This window comes from Nicotiana attenuata, chromosome 12 (assembly GCF_001879085.1).
Source record: "Nicotiana attenuata strain UT chromosome 12, NIATTr2, whole genome shotgun sequence".
NCBI lineage: Eukaryota > Viridiplantae > Streptophyta > Magnoliopsida > Solanales > Solanaceae > Nicotiana > Nicotiana attenuata.
The window spans coordinates 47,297,062-47,320,673 of NC_032000.1; the positions used below are offsets into that span (position 1 = coordinate 47,297,062).

The 23,612-nt window shown below is 34.7% G+C and overlaps 2 protein-coding genes across 2 annotated transcripts; both read left to right on the forward strand.

Annotated features, from left to right (window-relative positions):
• LOC109236103 (protein RALF-like 24) lies at window positions 283-741 on the forward strand. The gene has a single exon (XM_019402321.1). It carries the CDS (start codon window positions 283-285, stop codon window positions 739-741), a length of 459 nt encoding a protein of 152 aa, XP_019257866.1.
• LOC109235679 (serine hydroxymethyltransferase 4) lies at window positions 8,508-13,000 on the forward strand. Its single transcript, XM_019401880.1, has 4 exons — window positions 8,508-9,259; window positions 11,501-11,891; window positions 11,989-12,090; window positions 12,538-13,000. The coding sequence occupies exons 1-4, from the start codon at window positions 8,582-8,584 to the stop codon at window positions 12,780-12,782; spliced, it is 1,416 nt and encodes a 471-aa protein (XP_019257425.1). The 5' UTR covers window positions 8,508-8,581; the 3' UTR covers window positions 12,783-13,000.

Genomic DNA, 23,612 nt, shown 5'->3' on the forward strand with positions numbered 1-23,612 from the left:
TTAACTTATTTCTAAAGTCAAACCTCCTTGTCTAAAAGCAAAAGACAGTGGCAAAATATTTGTTTCTTGATTTAGGCCAAACAACCCAATAAAATTCAAGAATGGTGGTGGGTCACTCTCACTCACTCACCCCCACAATCCTCCCATGACTATTGAGTAGCATAGTAGGTGTAAATAACAGGTTGATCCCTACATAATTAATGACCCCTCACTAGTTTACAGTCCCCTCCCCCCAAATTTGCAATCTTTACTCATTTTCACAGCCCAAAATACCAAAAAAAAATGACAACACCGCCTGGGGAAAAGCTAGAAATTCACTTTCCAATCAAGAAAGTGGTAAAGACTCAATCTTTTTTCCACCCATTGAAGACCCTTTTCTTTTTGCTTATTTTCAGCCATACCCAGATGAGATTTTGTGATGGGGTTTCAGTTTTGGACCTTAATTCAGCTAAAGATAGTAACTTTGAGCTAATAGGCAAAAGGGGTTGTTCTGAAAAGTTAAATAAATGCTCAAAAATTGTGGATGAAGAGGATATGATGGATAGTGAAAGCAATAGAAGAGTTTTGTTGATGCAAAAGAAGTACATAAGTTATGGTACATTGAAGAGAGATTTGGTGCCTTGTAATACTCCTGGGGCTTCATATTATGATTGCAAAGCTCCTGGGGCAGCTAATACTTATAACAGAGGTTGTGAGATTATTACAAGATGTGCTAGGGTGGTCAGTAACATCAAATCTTGATTTGGTAACTGAAACTTTATGCAATTAAATTGGTAAGGTTTTATTGTGCTTTTCAATATTATGTTACTTCTGTTGGACTTATGGGGATTGGAATTTTTGCTATTGTTGTATACTATGAAAATCAGTGGAAACAATGTTCTATGTCAAATACAAATTCTGCTGGTGCCAAATATTTTGGGTCTGCTTTATGAAATATCTTGTTTAATCTTCCCCCAGAATAGCACAATTAATTACAAAGAATTGATATGAGGGCTGGAGTGGACTTGATATAGTGCTTAAAATTTTTGTGTAGTTATGGTTGATGTCCTAATAAATTGAGAAACTTATTGCTCCTTTTGTATATTTGATTTGATGACCCGTTTTCCCCACATTATATTTTGTGCTAGACCTCTCTTTAGCCGAGAGTCTATTGGAAACAACCTTTCTGCTCTTCCAGGGTAGGGGTAAGACTGCGTACATCTACCCTCCCCGGACCCCATTTGTGGCAATTCGTCGAGTTTGTTGTTGTTGTTGTTGTATATTTTGTGCTAGAGATTTAGAGCATAAAGCATTTCCTTTTTCTGCATAAGAATCATGCTTTGATCCAACAATGGAGGTCGAGTCCACGTGCCTCTAAGAGTGGCGTCTATTTACTAATGACACAACGGTTTCTGTTGTGTGTCATTCTGTTAATCCTTTCATCTAAAACATCATTAGGTGTAAATTTGTGGAGAGCAGAGTATTACATCTTTTCCGCAGCTCTTTTAAGAAACCAAAGACGATTCTTTAGATGTTATTCTGATACTGAGCTTCCATTACAAACTTTCACATAATTTTGAATGTTTTTAGGCGAATATACAGAGAGGTCTGAAAGTGTTTCTAGGAGAGTGGCATGTCCTTATGTCTCTAATGAGCAGAATTTTGGGTTGATGATTGTCTCGGATATACTGTAGATGCATATTGAGAGGTCAAAGGGGTAGAATTTGGGAGAATGCAAACTGTCAAGAAGTTAAGGGTTATTATGGTATCCTCTATTAGTGGGGTGTGTGTCTATGGAGTATTTTGTGGAAATGACGTAAAGTTGACGGTGAGGGTCTATTGGAAACAGCCTCTCTACCTTCACTAGGTTAAGGTCCGGGTACACACTACCCTCAACAGACCCCACTTGTGGGAATATATTGGGTTTGTTGTTGTTGGTGGTGGTGTTGATGTGAAGTTGATGCCGGATAAGACTTTCTTGAGTAGTATTTCAGAAAGTGTAGGTGAGTAAGGACATCGGCAGTGAAGGACCTTGGTGAAAGAAAACTAAAGGAAGAAAGAACTGGAAAAGAAGGAAACATGGTGCTTAGGAAAGATTAGTAGTAGTCCTATTCCAAGAGTACGCACGTCGCTGGAGGACTGAGGCGGCCAGAGCACAACCACCATTAGATGACAATGAATTGACAAAGTACTTTGATGTCAAGAAGTAAGTTCTCTATGAGGATTTTTCTTCCACATTTCGTTTCTCTTCCTTCATTATCATCTTTTGGACATGGGGAGGGTGGTGGTGCTCGCTGGTTTTCCTAGGTGCATTAGTAGCACAATAGAACTGAGAAACAGTAGGAACATTTGCACTACTAGAAAAAATAACAAACACAAATGTAACAGAAGCGTTGTGATTACATTAATAGAAATAGTCGAGATTTGTATAGTTCAGCAATATTTCGGTTCATTAGCTTTACCCTCAACCATTCAGTTCATAATCTTTACCCTCAGCATTAGGAAGCTGCTATCCTTCACTTTAGTGAAATTGCCTACTTGTTTCTGTTTGCTATGTTATCTATCTTTGCTGGAAGATGTGCAAGTATGTAAGTGGTCCTTAGTTTTAATTTATTTTCATGCATAAAGAAGACCCTTGTGGTCCGGCCCTTTCCTGGACCCGCGTATAGCGTAAGCTTAGTGCACCGGGCTGCCGTTTCATAAAGAACACGGCTTTCAAAAAGGGGGCGATTTCTTAATTGCTTAACTCATATTGTCTTCTCGGTTATGTAAGAGTTACAAGTTAGGAAATAATTTCTCCATGCATTTGCTGACAAGGGATTCCTTTTCTTGGCATGAGTCGTCTTTTCTTGCATGAGGATCTGGTAAATATTTGGTCAATTTATGTACACCACAATTGCTCAAGAGCTCAAAAGCGGAACCTTGGCGTAACTGGTAAAGTTGCTGCCATGCGACCTGGAGGATACAGGTTCGAGCCATGAAAACAGTCTCTTACAGAAATGCAGGGTAAGGCTGCCAAGATCCTTGTGGTCCGGCTTTTCTCCAGACCCCGTGCATAATGGGAGCTTAGTGCATCGGGCTGCCTTTTAATTGCTTAAAAGCTCAAAACTCATACTTCCCAGTAAAATCACATAACTATGCAGTATTGATTTAACATTTTTTTGTTACAATGCACTTGCTGCATGTGTTAGATACTTGTACTCACTGAGTCCTTTTATATTAACCATAACATGCAGTGGATTTAGAGAACTTTTAGTTTTAGAAAAGCCTAATTTGACTTCTTTACTGATTAAAAAAAACTCTAATTTGACTTATATTTATTGTTGGAATGAAATGGATTTGAACAGAGTGGAATGGATAAAGATGATTCATATAGTGACACCAATTAATTTGGCAGTGAGAGTAGTTGATTGTTTAATTGACTGACTGAAACATGTAATGGTTTTGCATTCATTTTTACTTGATGCAACTCTGTAACTGATATTTATGTTACATTTATCCTTTGTCAGATTGTGTTTCATTTCCCATGAAAGATTTCTTTAACTTTATAAAGACATTTTCACCGGTCTCTAGAAAGGATTCACTCAGAATTATAATGGCTTTAGTAGCTCATTATGATTTAGAGCTACATCAAATGGATGTAAAAACCGCCCTTTTAAATGGAAATTTAGAGGAATAAGTTTATATGGATCAACCAGAGGGGTTTGCCATTAAAGGAAAGGAACACATGGTGTGTAAACTTAAGAAATCAATATACGGACTTAAACAAGCTTCCCGACAGTGGTATCTTAAATTTAACGAAACTGTTGTCACCTTTGGATTTAAAGAAAACATTGTTGATCGGTGTATATATCTGAAGGTCAGTGGGAGTAAGTTTATTATGTTAGTCTTGTTTGTTGATGGCATCTTGCTTGCTACTAATGATCTTGGTATGATGTATGACACCAAGAAATTCCTTTCTAATAACTTTGAGATGAAAGATATGGGAGAGGCATCCTATGTGATCGGGATAGAAATATTCCGAAATAGATCACTAGGATTATTGGGATTGTCTCAGAAAGCCTATATTAATAAAGTGTTAGAAAGATTTAGAATGAAAAAATGCTCATCAAGTCCCGTTCCAATTTAGAAAAGGGATAAATTTAGTCTCAATCAATGTCCAAAGAATGAATTGGAACGTATGCAAATGAAAGATATTCCTTATGCATCTATAGTTGGGAGCTTAATGTATGCCCAGACATGTACAAGACCAGACATCAGTTTTGCTGTTGGAATGCTGAGAAGATATCAAAGTAATCCAGGGATGGACCACTGGAAGGCTGCAAAGAAAGTGTCGAGTTACTTGCAAGGAACGAAAGATTATATGCTCACTTATAGAAGATCTGATCATCTTGACGTGATTGGATATTCAGATTCAGATTATGCTGGTTGTATGGATACAAGAAAATCTATATTTGGTTATTTGTTCCTGTTAGCCGGAGGAGCAATATCATGGAAGAGTGCAAAGCAGTCTGTCATAGCTGCGTCCACTATGGAAGCTGAATTTGTGGCATGCTTTGAGGCTACAGTTCAGGCTAATTGGCTGCGGAACTTTATTTCAGGACTTGGACTAGTCGACAATATTGCCAGGCCGCTGAAAATTTATTGTGATAATTCCGCAGCAGTCTTTTTCTCTAAGAACGACAAGTATTCAAAGGGTGCTAAGCATATGGAAGTGAAATACTCTGCCGTCAAAGAAGAAGTCCAGAAACATAAAGTGTCAATTGAACATATTAGCACTAAACTTATGATTGCCGATCCTTTGACGAAAGGATTACCACCCAAAATATTTGTTGAACATGTTGAAAGAATGGGCATTCTTAATAGCAATGTATGAATTTATCTAAAGACTTTATTATGTTTATGAAATTGACACTTTGAGCTCATTTAAACATATGTTTTTGGTATTCTATACCTGTTTTCTCTTGTATACATAATATTGAGAATAACGATGACAGGTTTAGGCTTAGATAAAGATATTCTAAGCATTAACGTTGGACCAATTAAGTATTACTTTTACATGTTGTATTGGGTAATAGACTGATATTGTAGTACATAGAAGGGACTATATCGAGTAAGTGATGTACAACCGCCATGACTCATATAAGTTTACTTATTCAATAACAACGAGTGATGTTTCCAATGAATGAGAATTTAATATTTTATTGTGCACATAATGGTTGAGATATTTATTAAACCATTAAGTGAGTAACATCACGTGCACCAAGTGGGAGAATGTAAAATATGGCCCACGTGAGTATTTTGGTTTAATATAAATATATTTTGTTAAATTAATATTTGGATAAAATTAGGGGAAGTTAATTATGGTCATAACTCCCCACTAACCCACTTTGATGGAAAGTGGGGGAAGTTAATTATGGTTATAACTCCCCACTAACCCACTTTGATGGAAAGTGGGAATTAACTGATGGCCCCTCTCTCTGCCTATTAAAAGGAAGAATAGCGTACTCCATCTATTCTATTCTGAAAAGAACATAGAAAAGGAAAAGAGAGAGAAATGCTGATTTTCTCAAGAACAGCAACTCTGAAGAAGACTTCCGCTCAATTTAATTAAGAAAACACATCATGGATTCAGGTAAGTTTTCTTATAGAAGCCGGAAAGCATGTGGGACAAGTCCCACATTGGTGGTGAAATGCCTCTTTTGGTGCCTTTTAAGTCCTTGTCCTTTTATATATATATATCAAAGACTTGGGCTTGGACACTGGGTGCGGGTAGGATCGGACCTAAAATAAATAATTTATATTTTTATTTATTTTTACAATTTAAATCTGTTTTATTTGAAATTTAGATTTTAATATATTTGAATAAACAGATACGCCTGTTTGTGAAGAAATATATCTTTTTGAAAAGGTCCGATGGTTGCTCTATAAATTGAAGTTCTTCCAACAAAGTGGATATAGAAAAATCTACAAGTATATTCTTGACTTGTTTTATCCTGAAGAAGATTGTTTGTATTTTCCCAATTTATATACGGACAATATCTTCTTTAAGGAAAGTCGTTCTCACGCCTCAAGCCTTATTCAATTTCGTTTTCAATTATTATTTTTTCTAACAATATAAACATTTAATATTGTTTTTCAAATATTTCGTGATGGCAAGATTCTTTTATTTTAAAACCTTTTTTGGAAGGGTTGGTGAGTAGGATAGTGTGACTAGATATTAACTTCACGTTCACAATAACATGCATTATAACAACAAATTAAAAATTGGAAAATGGGAGTTTTCTTGTAATGGAGTACTGTACTGGTCTTTCACCAACAAATAAAGGAACTGAAAGCCAAACATTGAATAGCTAAAGGAAACTGACATAACACAACGTTGTCTTAGATATGTACAAATAAATGTACAACTTATAAAGGTGTAAAAGAAGAAGTAAAGTAGGATCTCTCATAAAATTGAGCAGTTTGTCTTTCACTTTCAACTAGAGGTGTTCATAAAAATTCAAAAAATCAAAACTAAACCGAAAATCGAACTAAACCAACCAAAAAACTAGTACTTTTTTTGGTTTGATTTTGATTTTGAATTTTAAAAACCAATTAAATTTGGTTTGATTTTAATAAAAAATAACCAGAAAAAATCAAACCAAACCGGAATATATATATATATATATATATATATATATATATATATATATATATATATATATATACACACACACACAGTGAGAGAGCTTCTATCGTTTGCACTTAGTTCTGTCTTTACATTCTAGTTTAATTGGTAGTTTTCTTTTGCTAAGTACAAGAATCTATTTCATATAAAAAAAATAATCTATTTTTTTTGTTGAGTCCTTAAATTATTCATCACTATTTGATTCAATTATCATAAATATATCTTAATAAATAATAGATTTCTCAAAGAGCAATTATTTTGGTAATGTTACATTGAAGCTGTAGTATATGTGTTTGGTAGTATATGTCTTATATTTAAGTAAAAACCGATAAGTAACCGAAAAAATCAAAAAACTGACAAAAACAAACATAAACCAAATCGATTAAAACCCGACTTAATTGGTTTGGATTGGTTTCAATAATTGAAAAATCAACTTACTTGGTTTGGTTTCTTTTTAGGGAAAAAACGATCCAAACTGAACCTTAAATACCCTGCTCTCAACATTATTTTTCATTAACCATCAAACCATATCGTGAATGGTTGGGATTCCACCATTTATAAGACTCTTAGGTTCGAGCCCTAATATTGAAAAGCTTTGATAGGAAGTGTTTTACTTCATTAATGAATATACCTAGCGCAAACATGAATCCAAATTAGTTGAGTTTATCAGTAAATTATGGATATCGGAATGATTGAAAAAATATTTTTATTTGGCATATATATCTAAAAATTGACAATCTTGCTCAAAAAGTTATGTATGACTCATAATTAGTTAATTACTACAGTATTACTATAAATATCTTTTCTACAAAAAAAAAAAAAAGATTTCAACCACCAAAATACCATTTTATCTTCTTCTTTTTCCCCTCAAAGTTTCAACTATTTAGAGAATTTAAATTTAACACTTGAACTATTTAAATTGTAGTCTTTAGTAAGGTGAATCAATTCTATTAGATGCAACCATCAAAGGATGTGGTGTACGGGGTGCTCTTCCATTAAATAGAGGTCTCGAGTTCGTGTCCTGGGCGTGGAAAAATTTTTGGTAGAGGGCGCTACCCCCCGAATGGGATCCTACCCGGCGCGAATCCGGATATAGTCGGGCTCCAATACGGATATCGAATACCGGGTAAAAAACCAAAAAAAATTCAATTAGATGCCATTTACATAAATCCGGTGCTTTCCCTCGAGACAAAGGTCAAGTCCTTGACATTAGTGACTTTGAATTTGATCACATTTTTCCATATTAAACGAATTTAAAAGATGGGGAAAAAAGCAAAGAAAAATTGAGCTCATATCGACTTGTAACTTAATCCACTTGAATTCCTTAGAAAATTATATATTTTTAATCGTTATGAACTTAGAAATGGAGAGCAATTTGAAGAAATGACCTTATATCTTAGTGTACTGACCCCTAATCGAATTGTTTGAGATTCAGAAGTGGAAGAAATTATTTTATTTACTAATAGCGGTCAAATTAGCATATTACCAAATTACGCCCCGAGAAATAACAACCTATAAATTATATATTCTTTGTATATATGTGTATTATATACATACTTTATACACTATTTGGCTAGCGAATCCAATTAGCTTCGATCGACCGATCAATTTTATATTTTGCCCCTTCCCTTGAACAAACTAAAAATTTCAACCTCAACCACCAAATACATGTCTACTTTTGACCTCAAATATCACCAACACCCAGAATCAGCTTTACCAAACATCTCCAACAACAAACAAAAATTAAATTCTTTTTTTTTAAAAAAAAATAAGAAATTACCATTAAAAGGGTATTATTGTAAATTCACGCAACCACATCCCCTATAAATTCCCTCCATTTCCACTTCCTCTTCGTCTTTGCCATCATCTCCTCTGTTTTCTCCATTTCTTCTTCAGACACACTATATTCAAACATCCTCAATTTCCTCTAACATGGATCCAGTTTCAATCTGGGGCAATACACCCTTATCAGAAACCGACCCGGAAATCCACGACCTTATCGAAAAAGAAAAACGCCGTCAATGTCGCGGCATAGAACTAATCGCATCGGAAAATTTCACGTCGTTCGCCGTAATCGAAGCCCTAGGCAGCGCCTTAACTAACAAATACTCAGAAGGAATGCCAGGTAACCGTTACTACGGCGGCAATGAATACATAGACGAAATCGAAAACCTAACACGTTCCCGCGCTTTACAAGCTTTTCACGTGGATCCCACGAAATGGGGTGTTAATGTTCAACCATATTCAGGTAGTCCAGCTAATTTTGCTGCATATACAGCAGTTTTAAATCCACATGATAGAATTATGGGATTGGATTTACCATCAGGTGGGCATTTAACACATGGGTATTATACATCTGGTGGGAAAAAGATTTCAGCTACTTCAATTTATTTTGAGAGTTTGCCTTATAAGTTGGATTCAAAAACCGGGTATATTGATTATGATATATTGGAAGAGAAGGCATTGGATTTTAGGCCTAAGTTGATTATTTGTGGAGGGAGTGCTTATCCTAGAGATTGGGATTATAAAAGATTTAGAGATGTTGCTGATAAATGTGGGGCTCTTTTGCTTTGTGATATGGCTCATATTAGTGGCCTTGTTGCTGCTCAGGTGAACTCTTGATGTTTTTTTGGTTTAAAGATTGTGTTTTTTTTTCAACCATCTGCATGTATCTGCATTTAGTTTGGCTTTTATTTGATGTTTTTTTGGTATAAAGATTGTATTTTATGTCATTTATTTGTCTGCATGATGATTGTGAACTTGTTTAGAGGGTACACATGCATTTTATTTGATGCTGTTTTGATTCATATAGCAGATCCAACTTTTATTGCTTGCTATATTTGTTGCATTTTGATTAATGTGGGGTTCTTTTGCTTTGTAATATGGCTCATATTAGTGGCCTTGTTGCTGCTCAGGTAAAATTGAATGTTTTTTTTTGGTTTAAAGATTGTATTCTTATGCCATTTTTTTATTTGCATGATGATTTGGCTTTTATTTGATGTCATTTTGACTCATATAGCAGATCCTAACTTTTATTACATGCTATTTTTCGTTGCATTTAAAAAAAAAAAAACAATTGTGATGCTCTTTTGCTTTGTATTATGGCTCATATTAGTGGCCTTGTTGCTGCTCAGGTAAGTTCTTGATGATTTTTTTGGTTTAAAGATTGTATTTTTATGTCATCTTTTGGTCTGCATGTATCTGCATTTAATCTGGCTTTTATTTGATAGTACCACTTTGATTCATATAGCTGATCCGAACTTTTAGTACCTATTTTTTGTTGCATTTTTTTTATCTACAAATGTGGTGCTCTTTTGCTTTATATTATGGCTCACATTAGTTGCCTTGTTGCTGCTCAGTTAAAGATTGTTGTCCTTCTGTTTTAAAGATTGTATTTTTATGTCATTTTTTGATCTGCATGTTTCTGCCTTTAATCTGGCTTTTGTTTGATAGTACCATTTTGATTTCATATAGCAGATCCGAACTTTTATTACATGCTATTTTTTGTTGCTTTGTGATGTGCTCATATTACTACACTAGTGGGTAAACCTGCTTGCTGCTCAGGTAAAATCTTTATGTCCTCTGTTTTAAAGATTAAATTTTATGCCATTTTTTTATTTGTGTGATGATTCTGAATTTGTTTAGAGGGTAAATCTGCATTCAATTTGGCTTTTATTCGATGCCACTTTAGACAATTCATATAGCCGACCCAACTAGTTTTTATTTCCATGCTATTTTTTGTTGCATGGAAATAAATATGGTGCTCTTTTGCTTTATGATATGGCTTAGATTAGTGGCCTTGTTGCTGCTCAGGTACAAGTTTTATTTTTGTTTTATTTTACATCATTTTTTTATTGTGTGATGATTCTGAATTGTTTAGAGGATAAATCAGCATCGAGTTTGGCTTTTATTTGATGCCATTTTTTATTCATATTAGTGGCCTTGTTGCTGCTCAGGAAAATTTTGATGTTTTTCGTGTGATGATTCTGAATTGGTTTAGAGGGTAGACCTGCATTTAATTTGGCTTTTATTTGATGCCATTTTGATTTATGTAGCCGACCTAACTAGTGTTGATATTCCATGCTTTTTTTTTGTTCTGTGGAAACCTGCTGCCTGCTGCAAGAGCTTTAATTTTTATAGTTGAAACTTTTCAATAGTTGTAGTAGATGATGTGGTATTTTGCACCTTTGGATTTAACTTTTGGGTCCGCCTCTCATGAGGATCCTGATTTGTTTTGTTGCTAGATGTATATTTACTATTCGTTTCTATTGAATGGTTGAACAAAGCAAAATAAGGATGTATTGGCATCTCAGTTTTATGCTTCGTGATCCATAATGTTGATATTGGTATTAGTTGAGTTGTGGTTCTACCAATTTTTGTTTGATTACATGATCATCGTGAGGCTTAACAGGGAATTACTACTTCAGCTGTCTTTACATAACTATATATTAGAAGCTGATTTTTAATGATCTGCATTTGTTTTATACACTGCGATCTGGGTTGTGACTTTAGAATTTCAAGACTGTATCTTTGTTAGAGTGTCTTAACTAGATCTACTTTAACCCTTCAAGCTGCCATAGAAAGATTGTGGTGGGTCTGAGCATTGTAGATGTAAGTGAAATGCTTTATCCTTAAGATGCGAGATCTTCCTTTTCTTTGTGTTTTCCTTAATACTCTACTGCTAGAATCCAATTTTGTCGCTTTCCTTATTATTTAAATTCCAGAATTCATCGGTGAATCCACAGTAGTGATAACTTTGTATGCACATCTGTTTAAGCTATTACTTAGTTGAATCTTTGAAATAATGTGGTTGTTCTTTAGTGTGCTGAATCTCATTGTTTGTGGATGTAGGAAGCAGCAAATCCATTTGAATACTGTGACTTGGTCACTACTACTACCCACAAAAGCTTGAGGGGTCCAAGGGCGGGTATGATCTTCTACCGGAAGGGTCCCAAGCCACCAAAGAAGGGCCAGCCTGAGGATGCAGTTTACGACTTTGAAGACAAAATCAATTTTGCTGTTTTCCCCTCTCTCCAGGGCGGTCCTCACAACCACCAGATCGGTGCTTTAGCCGTGGCTTTGAAACAGGCCATGACTCCTGGTTTTAAGGCCTATGCTAAGCAAGTGAAGGCAAATGCTGTTGCTCTTGGCAACTACCTGATGAGTAAAGGATACAACCTCGTCACTGGCGGGACTGAAAACCACCTTGTTCTTTGGGATCTTCGCCCTCTTGGTTTGACTGGTAATAGATCCAAGTATACTCGGTCTTTTGGAATGTCGAGTATTCTAAGCATTAATAGTAATTTTCACAAATGTTGTACCTGTCTGACAATTTGCAGGTAACAAGGTTGAGAAACTCTGTGACCTTGCCAACATTACTGTTAACAAGAATGCTGTATTTGGTGATAGCAGTGCTTTGGCCCCTGGAGGTGTTCGTATTGGTAAGAGCCGAACCAGTTGGCTCATCTTCTGTTGTTTGTTGCTATTTAAATGTTACATACACCCCCCCCCCCTCGTGTCCTTGCTGAGGTTTGTCGTACCACCTTCTCAAAGATGTGGGATTTACCTAAACTCAGTTGACCGCTGAGGTCTGCCCCACCATCGCTCTAGGTTGCACGCGGAATGGCTGTCATACCATAGTTAACAGCCCTGTCCACCGGTTATATTGTCCGCTTTCGGCCTAGGCCCGCACGGCTTTAAAACGTGTTACTATGGTCTAAGGCTTGCTTCCTTATATACCCAGCATCTCTCCTGTGTTTTGTCGTCACTATGGTCTAAGCTTGCTTCCTTATATACCTAGCATCTCTTCTGTGTTTTGCCAATGTGGGATGAATGTCACATCTGCAGTAGGGTTGAAAAAAGGTAACTAATTGGAATACTTTATGCAGGTACTCCCGCCATGACATCGAGGGGTTTGCTTGAGAAGGACTTTGAGCAGATCGGCGAGTTCCTTCATAGGGCAGTGACAATCACCTTGAACATCCAGAAGGAGCATGGAAAGCTTTTGAAGGACTTCAACAAAGGTCTGGTTAACAACAAAGAAATTGAAGAACTTAAAGCAGATGTTGAGAAATTTGCTTCTTTTTTTGACATGCCTGGCTTCAAGATGTCTGAGATGAAGTACAAGGACTAAATATGATACTTTGTACCACTGCTGCTCTTGCTTTTTTTCATTTTTTTTTTCTTTTGTTTGGTTTAAGAAAAAATTTCCCTTGAAGTTTATTCATTTACTAAGAAGAAAAATTATTATTATGCCTTGTTATTGTACTTTGTATGTTAGGTTAGTGATTGGATCTTGTCATGAAAGAAGTTTGTAGTTTCCCTCTGATTTATATCCCTGTTTGATTTCAAGGAGTTCCGACAAATATAGGGTATTATCACTTTTACCCGCGCCAGAAATTATTTATATTCGTTAGCCAACAAAGTGGGAAAATTTGTATAATTTTTGTATATAACATATAAAATGTATATATATACAAAAGATATACATTTTTCGGTTATTATTTTGAGAGCGGCTATACAGTGTCATTTTCTTCCAAAAATTAATTCAAACAGAAAGAACTACTTGTTCAATGGAAGGGAGGTATATGAAAGTTGGGCTTCAGTTTTATGAAAGTTCGACTTAGGGCCTGTTGGGCCATTGTTTTTTTTACTTTTTTTGGGAAATTTTTACTTCTTTTTTTCGGAATTAGTGTTTGTCCATGAAAATTTCAAATTTCACTTGAACTTGAATTTAGGAATTTTTCAGAAATTTGAAAAACTCCAAAAGGCTGCCAAAAGGCTGTTTTTCAAAATTTTCATTAAAAATCACTCTCAAAATTCAAAAATAGCTTCAAATTATATTAACGTCCAAAAACAAATTTAATTTTCAAATACTATTTTCACTTGTATTTTTTTTTCATAATTTTACAATTCTTATATCCTAACGCCCACTTAGACCACTTTGAAAATTTCTGCTTCGGCAAAGGGCTTAAAGTACCCCTATCGTATGGTAAATAGTTTATAAAAGCCCTCCGTCCATCTATCCGTCTGAAAATATATAGGACGTTAATTCTATTATCAAATTTACCCCCATGACTAACTGAACTTTATGTGGGCCTCTCATTAAATGATGTGGCGTTCTTTCATTTGTCCACATGGCTCAGTGGGGCTGACATTGTATTTGGGTAATTTTTGACCCAATTAACCGATCCGACCCACTCCTTTTACCTTATACCCACTCTTTTAACCCTATACCCACATATTTTACTCGTCTTCTTCCCCAATTTGGAACCTAAGTCATCAGGTTGCTTACCCGATTCTTCTTCCCCAAAATTTCTCTTTTTCAACTAATTAAATCTTGTCTTTTTCCTTCGAATCTTGTGGTTGGCTATAAAAGTTCCGCCTTTATTGAATAATAAAAAATTCAAATGTCTGAAAATTCTGTCTCTTCTGGTTCGTCGCATCGTTGTGGTTGTGGTTTAATTGCAAATCATTATGTGGCTAAGACTCCTTTGAACGGTGGTCGTCGATTCTGCAAATGCCCTCGTTTTGACGAGGAAGCTTCATGTGGTTTGTGGGAATGGCGGGATGAAGAGATGCCACCACATGTGACGATGTTAATCCATAACTTGAATACTTCACTGAAGTCAGTGGAAGTTGAAAGAAATTGTCTGAAGAAGATGGTGGCTAACTTGGAAGATGTTTCTGCTGAAAGACTGAAAATGTAGAAAATAATGGAAGAGGTGGAGGGAATTAATTCAGCAAACTTAGAGAAGGTCGCTAGGATGGAGGATAAACTACAAAATATGAAGTGGTTTATTGCGTTTTCTTGGATTGTCTTTGTGTTAGTGCTAGTTTTCAAGATGATGTAGTGTAGTTAGGTTATTTTGTAATTCTGTCGATGTTGTAATTTGCAAATGTTTATGGATTTGGTTCATATGTTGTAATTCTGCAGATGTTGTAATGCTGCATTTGTAATTGTTCTCTGTTGGTATGAAATGAAGTTTTTTACCATTCTCTTCACTCTCATACAATATTTTGCATACACGGACAATCACAATAACAAATAAAAACATCTCATAGATAGACAAGAAGAACATTGCCATTAATCGAGTAGCAAATATACATTGTTTCAAGATTTAAGCCCACCAAAACATTGCTATTAGACAAGTAAATGTATGATCCAAAATCCTATACCACTGTCACAATATTTACTTGTCTAAAAGCCTAGAACATAAACAAACATCATGTACTCGAACAGTCATGCAAAAAAAGGATTTTAATGTATATTACATTCATCATTTCTTGCTACACTACTCCCCATTGCCTCTTCTAGCTTTAAGTTTGCTAATCTTTTTCTTTTTCACACCCAACAGTTGAGCTGTTGTCATTGCCTCATTCCCCTTCCAGGTAGTTCTCTTTGGGGAGTATGGCAGTTTTGTTGGCTGTGAGCTACCAGTGTGATCACCTGTGAATGGTATCTTTCTAGTCCCAAAATTTTGTTGATTCTTAAGCTGAAGTCTAGTCTTAATATCATAGACAACCTTAGGCCTCAAAACTGGGTCAGCTTTTGCACCAAAGTCTGTTTGAATAAGCCTTATTCTGGTCTGAATATTCTGACTTGGCATCTGAGTTGCCTGGGTGTCATGACTGGAGTGTTGACTTGGCATCTGAGTATAGAGACTGGATTGCTGACTTGGCTGCTGAGTGTACTGACTGGATTGCTGACTTGGCATATGAGTGTTCTGACTGGAGTGCTGACTGGACATACATTCCATACAACATCTAATAGACCCTGCACATGAAGAAACATTACATTAACAAACTAAATGACATAATCTGCTGAGTGTAAAAAGTTTGAGCATATGGTAACATACCTTCTGCATATCTGACATGAATGTATACCCTTCACCATCTTTCAAGTCCAAAGAAGCCTTCAAGTTCTCTATGAACCACTGCCATGTTCTTTTTGTTTCCTTATCCATTACAGCCCAAGCTAGTGGATACACATGCTTGCAAAAATCTTGAGCAACAACAACTAACAACATCCATTTGCATTTGCCTTTTAAAAAGGTTCCATCTAGACCTATAAAAGGTCTCAAACCTGCTTTGTATCCAATCTTGAGGGCCTGGAAACAGACATACATCCTCAATAATCTTCTCTTACCTTCCTCCATTGCATTTTTGGATATCTGTATCACCACATCAATACCAAGGTTGGTTTCTCTAAACTCTTGAGCATATGCCTCCAACTTGTTGTACTCATCCAAGTAACTACCCTCCAATTTCTCTAAAACCATTCTCTTCATCCTTTTTAACTTTGAATCACTCACATTCAAACTAAATCTTTCCTCTAAATCAACCTTCATCTCTTTAACCTTAAACTTAGGGTTATTTTAAATCTTTCTCTTAAAATAATGTGCTAAAGCAGCAGGAGTAGCTCTTTTGTTCTCAAAAACTTCATCACATTCATGTTCATCCCTCCAAGTTTTTATCTTTACCCCTTGATTTCTGTCATCCTCAGAAATAGACATTTAAAGGGACACCCAATCTGACACTTGTATCTAAGTCTTCTCCTATCACTCTTATCTACCTGAAGGCCCCTCTTATTAAATACAGCATAATAACCAATAACCTCCTTAGCTTCAGCAAGATCTTTAAAAGTCATACCTTTTTCTAATGTTTTATACCTATCAAGTTGGTCAGTTGCCTCACCATCAATTACTTATAAAAATCGACAAAAACCCTAGCTTTAATATGTAGGACCAACACGACAAGGACAACCAAAAACAAAAGTAACTTAAATAAATCTAAAAAGGTACAAAAAATAGCTCAGATAACATAAAAATATCACATGCAACAGACATAAACTTGTTAGTTCCCATATATTCCCCAACCCTACAATTTAATAACTTAAAGCTGTAAATACTTACTTTAATCGAATGATATTGCAAGATAGTGATGGAAATCAAAGTTGTTCCTGTTTTCTGCGCACCAAATCGAACCAAATCACGAACCCTAAAGAAATCCTAAAATCGTCATTTGATGGTTTAGATGGAGGAAATGAGAGAAATGGTAAAAAATAAATGTTTTGTCGTTGGGTATAAGGTAAAAAAATTGACCCACATAAAAAAGAGTGGTCGGATCGGTTAAATGGGTCGAAAATTACCCAAATACAATGGCAGCCCCACTGAGCCACGTGGACAAATGAAAGAACGCCACATCATTTAATGAGAGGCCCACATGAAGTTCCGTTAGTCGCGGGGGTAAATTTGATAATAGAATTAACGTCCTATATATTTTCAGACGGATAGATGGACGGAGGGCTTTTATAAATCATTTACCATATGATAGGGGTATTTTAGGCCCTTTTCTGTTTCTGCTTTAGGTTCAGCAAATATGTTTATTCAGAAGCCTTGGAGTCTAAATTTCACTGTAATACCAATTAAGATGTGCGTACAATAAGGTATGGAATTAGTCGACATGCGCGCAAATCGGCTTAGACACCACGGTTAAAAAGAAAAATGTGAGTACAATAGTAACCTAGCTTTCATTTAGTTATATAGAACAGTAATCCTTCACTAAAATGCTAAAGGTAAATGGTAACATTAACAAGCAATAATAAAGAGATTTCTGTTCCTCATTTGTTTATATAATTGAATAAAGTTGCAGCCTCCTAATAGTTTATGTAGTCCATTATGTTCTCTTCTCTCCTCCTTTTTGCCTGTTTGCTGCAAATTGCAATTCCAATAAACTTTTTAACTTTTAATCCCACATCATTACTCATATTAAAGAACCAACTATAAACTAAACTCTTAGTCTGTATCACATTTGGTTGTATGTTTGATTTCCAAAATAGATAGTTTATGTCATCAGCTACAACACTTTTGCTTCAGACGTTTAGTAGGTATAAGATTAATCGATGCATTAGTCGAGGTACATATAAACTATTGAAAGACCTTGCATTTACTTATTACCTATTTAGGGGTTTAATTAAACGCAAAATACAAAATTGACCGGTCGGTCGAAGCTAATTGAATCTACTAGCCAAAAAGTGTATAAAATATGTATATTATATGTATACACATAAATACAACAACAATGACAAGTCGACAATAATAACACAAACCCAATATAATCACACGAGTGGGGTCTAGGGAGAGTACCGTGTCCGCAGAACTGACCCCTACCTCAAGGGCAGAGAGTTTGTTTCCGATAGACCCCCGACTCAAGGAAAGAAAAAAGAAAGCAGTGACAACCAGCAATAACAACAGCAAAATAATAAGAAAACAGGCAGTAACAACAACAAGATAATAAGATAACAAGCAGTATCAACAATAAGATAATAAGAAAACTGTCACCTATTATCTTTGAGTGCGGCTAAAAGTATACATTTTTCTTTAATCTAATTAATTATTTTAGACGAAGGTGTTGGGGGACCTTGCATTTCAGTGCAAGTACAAGGATGTGAATATGATTTAACAGAATGATTTAAACTGAACATTAATAATACATGATTGTGAGTAGTTGGTGAGTAAGATACTTTTGGTCTCTAAAATAAAGAGTGAATGAAGTAAAGGTGATGGCAATTGAAAATTGACTTACGAAGCCTTTGCATGTGCCGTGGGCCTTTACTTTATATGGTCATTCTCATCGTATTTAGAGTTGTCACTTGTCGAACTCCGCCCCACCCCATTTCCCATAAGGCCATAACTAACCTCTATTCCGAACAATGACTGGTAATTAATATTACTTCCATTCAAACATTTTTTTTAATAATCTTGATGTCCGGGCTAACTTTGTGCGCATCTCGACCATATAGATAAACGGAAAATAGGTTACAGACATTGGTCAAATGTTTTCAACTCTATATATAAGTGTCTCCCCATTAACCTTACATGACGCGAATCCGAATTTATTGGGCCTATGATATTGATACCAAGGATGAAGTGCGGCAATAGCCACTTCTAGGGTGATTTTTAAAAATAGCCAGATTTACAACCGGTCGTTCAAAAATAGCCCAATTTCAAAAGTAATCGAAATTTACCCACTTTTTATGTAAAGATAAATCTGAGCGAAAACACTGTGCAAAACCCGGAAAATACTTCAGTATATTATGCTGGAGTTCTAGCATAAGTATACTTGAACTCCAGCATATTATACTGGAGTTCCAGGATAGTATGCTGGAACTCCAGCATAATATGATGGAGTTCCAGCATAAATACACTAGAACTCTAGCATAATATATTGGAGTTCCAGCAAGTATAATGGTCCAGTATAATATACTGGAGTTTGGAGCACTAGTGCTCCAGTCTCCAGTATATTATACTGGAACCAACAAAGTATACCGGTCCATCATAATATGCTGGAGTTCATACACAAGTGCACCGAACTCCAGTATATTATGCTGGACCGGTCTCTATTGCAGCAAAACAGTGGCTATTTTTCATTGACTTGGTAAACGCTGGCTATTTTTGATTGACCAGTCCGAAAACTGACTATACCGTGAAATTTTGGCCCACTTCTAAGCCCGCTATTTGAAATGTATTAGTAACAATTTTCCAACTTTAGGACATAAGATTCAAACTTCTGGACACAATTTTCAAACTTTAGGACACGATGTCCTGAAGTTTGAACTTTGAGGTTTGAACTCTAGGACGTTGTGTCCTGAAATTTGAGCGAAATTGACTAATTAAATACATTGTAAACCGTGAATATATTTTAAACAGCATTCTTAAAAGTGGCTACGTGGTATTATTTCCACTGATACCGAACACAAATGGAAAACAAAAATAACTTAGGAGGAAGACTAACCCTTGAACATATACTTGCACACGGTTAAATTAGAAACTTCTAGTAAAATGTCTGTCTGTCACCCAACAAATAAAGTACATTTTGTAGTTGAGGTACTCATACCAAATTTGATTTAAATATATGATCTTTTTAAATCTCGGGATTTAACTGTTATACTTGTTATATATAGTAAAGGCATGTTTGGATTCTCCTTTCCTCTTTGAAATCCAAAAGAAATGTATCCACTAAGTTTCAAAGAAATTCTGGTTCTCCTTCTACGAGTTTCTAATGGAAAAAAGGAACTCCTATTGTCACAGGCGCCAACACCGACATAAATAGTTGTCCACCCCCCGAAGAGACATTCACACTTTAATTCGTTAGCAATTTCACTATTAATTTATGTATTTTTGCGCCTAAGGGGGCTGTTTTGATGAGAGGTTAGTGTGGCCGGTGACTACTGACTATATTTCTCGAACTCGTCGAAAATGTCGTTGGGTGCATGTCTTTTCTAAAATTAGTATATTTTTAGAAAATTCGATACGAATGCGATAATATTTTGAAGAGTTCGCACAACATAGACTACTTGCAACAATTGGCCAATGCTCATGGTTTATTATTGAAAAGGAAAATTGAGAGTTCAGTTCTCCGTTTTCTGTGAAAGAAAACAGCAGATGATTGACAAATGGCAAAAACTATTGAAGATTTAATGGCAACGATTCTTTTGACGTATTAAAAACAGCTATTAAATATGGGTGATTGATAGGAATAGCTCCGTAAGAGGCTGGTCTTAGCTGAATATCCTCAAAGTTGGCGGTATTTAAAAAATGGCCCCCGAGCTGCTGGCAATTATTGCTCTTTAGTGTTCTCTACCGAATTGATAAAGTTTATGTTATATCTGCTCTACTTATATGTTAAGTTGTTCATCAAAGTCAACCAGGTTGGTTTGATTTTGCTCTTTGGGGATTTCTTTACCGGGTTGGTAGATTTAGAGGGTGTTTGGATCGGCTTTTAAGCAGGTCAAATCAGATTTTAAGCTCTTTTAAGTTTTTTTTCAGTGTTTGGCAAAGTTAAAAAAAGTGCTTAAAATAAGTTAAAATTTTTTAAAAACAAGCCAAATGCAAATAAGCTAGGTAACCCCAACTTATTGATTTTTGCCTTAAAAGCTATTTCTATTGAAAAGCCACTTTTTATAAGCCAATCCAAACGGGCTCTTATGCTATATTTACTCTATCTAGTTGTTCATTGAAGTCTGCCTGGCATAAATTTTTTGTATTGTTTTAATAAAGTGTTCTTCGAATTTGCAACTTCAATTTCAATTAAATCACCCAAAATCTGTTTCAAATGATCTCAAATTTAAAACAAAGCTTTCAAATACCAACACAAACAATCTCCGGTCACCAATTTAGTCAAATCTCATCAAATCAAAAAGACTTACTTTGTCTTCACTTTCTAAGGTCCAAGGGTTTTGAGCTTTTTACAATAAATTACTAAATCGGCTTTTAAATTAAACATTTAAGCGTAAATTATCAATATACAAATGATTTTAACAATGATGAATCATTAACCTTTGACTTTCCACCACCAAATAAGAATTTCAAGGTTTAAATCTTAAAGAAGTACGATGTTCAAGTAAAAAATAATGGCACTTTGCTAAGACCGTCAAAAATAGGGTCATTTCGCCAAGACAAGTCCCGTTTTGTACATGTTGTGTAGTTCTTTGATCAAATATATGGTGTTTTTTACTCGTTCTTTAATTTGTGCCTTTATAAAAGGGAAAATGATATTGTAAAGCCGCTCTCAAATATATATATATATATATATATATATATATATATATACACGCACACACACTTTACTGAATATAAATAAGTTCTGACGCGAGCTAAAAGTGATAATACCCCTTTATAAAATTAAATATATTGAATCCAAAACCTTTCCTTAGGATAAAGAAATCATGTCTAACCTACCCAGCAATCTTCGAAATTTTTTTATATATGTTAGAACATGCGCAACGGAAGAAAACATACAATTTAGGCATCAAATACATGTAAACTAGACAATGATATAATTACGAGATTAGAACCACTAACCTCTTGAAAACGTTGAACATGTCCTACTCGGAGCAAGAATCCAGGGCTGTAGTCTTCCGCTATAGTCCTAGTAAAACCTTGGACGAAATTGCTTTGAGTGGGCAAGAACAATACAACACCGAAAAGTGAGTTATTGGGTAAAAAACGTCTTTCTTATGCAGACTCGTTTTTCAGCCAAAGAGGGCTCCAAAAACGTGTAGGATTCAGAATCCTACTCTAACTGTACAAGATGGCTTTTCCCCCAAGTCACTTTTTACCCAAGTCAGTCCAGGTTTTTACTAGGTATATCAGGGACCACAGAAATAATAAGAGGCTACAAATTATAGCATTAATTCAAAAATATGAATGAATTAATTCCTACTATAATTAATTGAAGTTTATTCCACTAAAAACTGCAATTGAACTCCTCAATATGAATTTCGAAAATTCACTAACACTTATTTTTATTCCCCATGTTAAGATCATAGTTAATTAAATTAAATCACTAATATTTTAATTTAATCAACTACTTAAATCCTTTATAATTCCGCTTAAACTATTTCAAGTGACAGATACAAAATTCACCGGTCGGGTTTTCACATGAAAACTTATAAGCTTACATAAGAGGTATCATCAAACTTAAAACTGAGTCATGGATTCTATCAACTGATTATTATTTCACAAATGCTCTTCGTTATTGTCCAATCTATTAGGCATACACTATTTCTGAATAGAGTTGTACCTTTTGATAAATCAACAATAAACAAATCACATTTATCATAATAATTATATCAAAATTAGGAGTATAAGCTCATTTAATGAATTAGAGAAAATATTTTATATCTATTTAGTAAAAAAAACATCTTTCATCTACTTGGTACGTTCAATATACACTAAATATACTAGCACAAGAAGTCGGAGTAAAACCACTTCCATAATCAAGACAAATTATACAATAATCTTGTGATACAATCATCAAGATATTTTGCCCAATAATATCTTCGATTGTGAACATAGTTTATTAATTATGAGAACCGACAATTTAATCTTCTGTGCATGAGCTAAGACTCCATACACTATATTGTCTACTACATAACTAAAGAACACACATGTAACAAATGATCTATTTAAAATAGTACTTTATTGAATTGAATAAATTAAATATACAATTGTTCCATAAAAAATAAAACACAATACTATATCTAAACTGCATGATTAATAGTATATCCCAACAATATAATTTAACAAATAGTCTTCTCTATGTCGTGTAAATAGTATGGGAAATATCTCAACGAACTAAATAATTGAGGCCCAAAAATTCAACTAATTATTCCCAATCTCAGGTCCTTAGTCAAAGAAAATTGTCATTTTAATCATTGTACCAATTGGTCTATTCCACCAGATAAGACTCTTCCTGAAATATAAAATCTGTATTTTGCACTTTGATATCTAAAGTTATTAATATTACAAAGCTCGCCTCAATTTTTATATAATACTCTTAAAGGCGTTTGGACATAGGAATTGTAAATTTTCAGGAAAAAATGAAAAAAATTCAAATGAAATTGTATTTTGAAAATTAGAGTTGTGTTTGGACATGAATATAATTTGAGGTTGTTTTTGAATTTCTGTGAATGATCAAAAGTGAAAATTTTGAACAATAGCTTTTTGGAGATTTTTAAATTTCTAAAAAATTCCTAAATTCATCTTCAAGTGAAAATCAAAAATTTCATGTTCAAACAATGATTTCGAAAAAAAAAATGCAAAAATTTCCAAAAAAAAATTTTAAAGGCAAAACGAACCCTTAATTTTTAGAGTTTTCGGACGGAAGAAGTGTGAAATATGAATTTGCCTATGTAGATATTAGTGTATAACAATCACTTTAATTGACCTAATGGAAGATTGGAATGAAATGGTTTGTTTTCTTTAAGTCCGAGACCAAATGACGCAAAAAGATATATTCTTCCGACGAAAATAAGAGTCAAAAATTAGATAGTATAAACAAGTTAGCTGATTTAATCATCCATTTAAGATAAAATCAGAAGTAATACAAGAAAATTAAAATTTTCATATATATATATATATATATATATATATATATATATATATATATATATATATAT

Excerpts from the sequence above, each read along its gene's own strand:
- LOC109235679 (XM_019401880.1), top strand. The coding sequence starts at position 8,582 with ATGGATCCAGTTTCAATCTGGGGCAATACACCCTTATCAGAAACCGAC. Across the intron at positions 11,892-11,988 it reads TCGCCCTCTTGGTTTGACTG|GTAACAAGGTTGAGAAACTC; the intron begins GTAATAGATCCA and ends GACAATTTGCAG. Across the intron at positions 12,091-12,537 it reads CCCTGGAGGTGTTCGTATTG|GTACTCCCGCCATGACATCG; the intron begins GTAAGAGCCGAA and ends TACTTTATGCAG.
- LOC109236103 (XM_019402321.1), top strand. The coding sequence starts at position 283 with ATGACAACACCGCCTGGGGAAAAGCTAGAAATTCACTTTCCAATCAAG.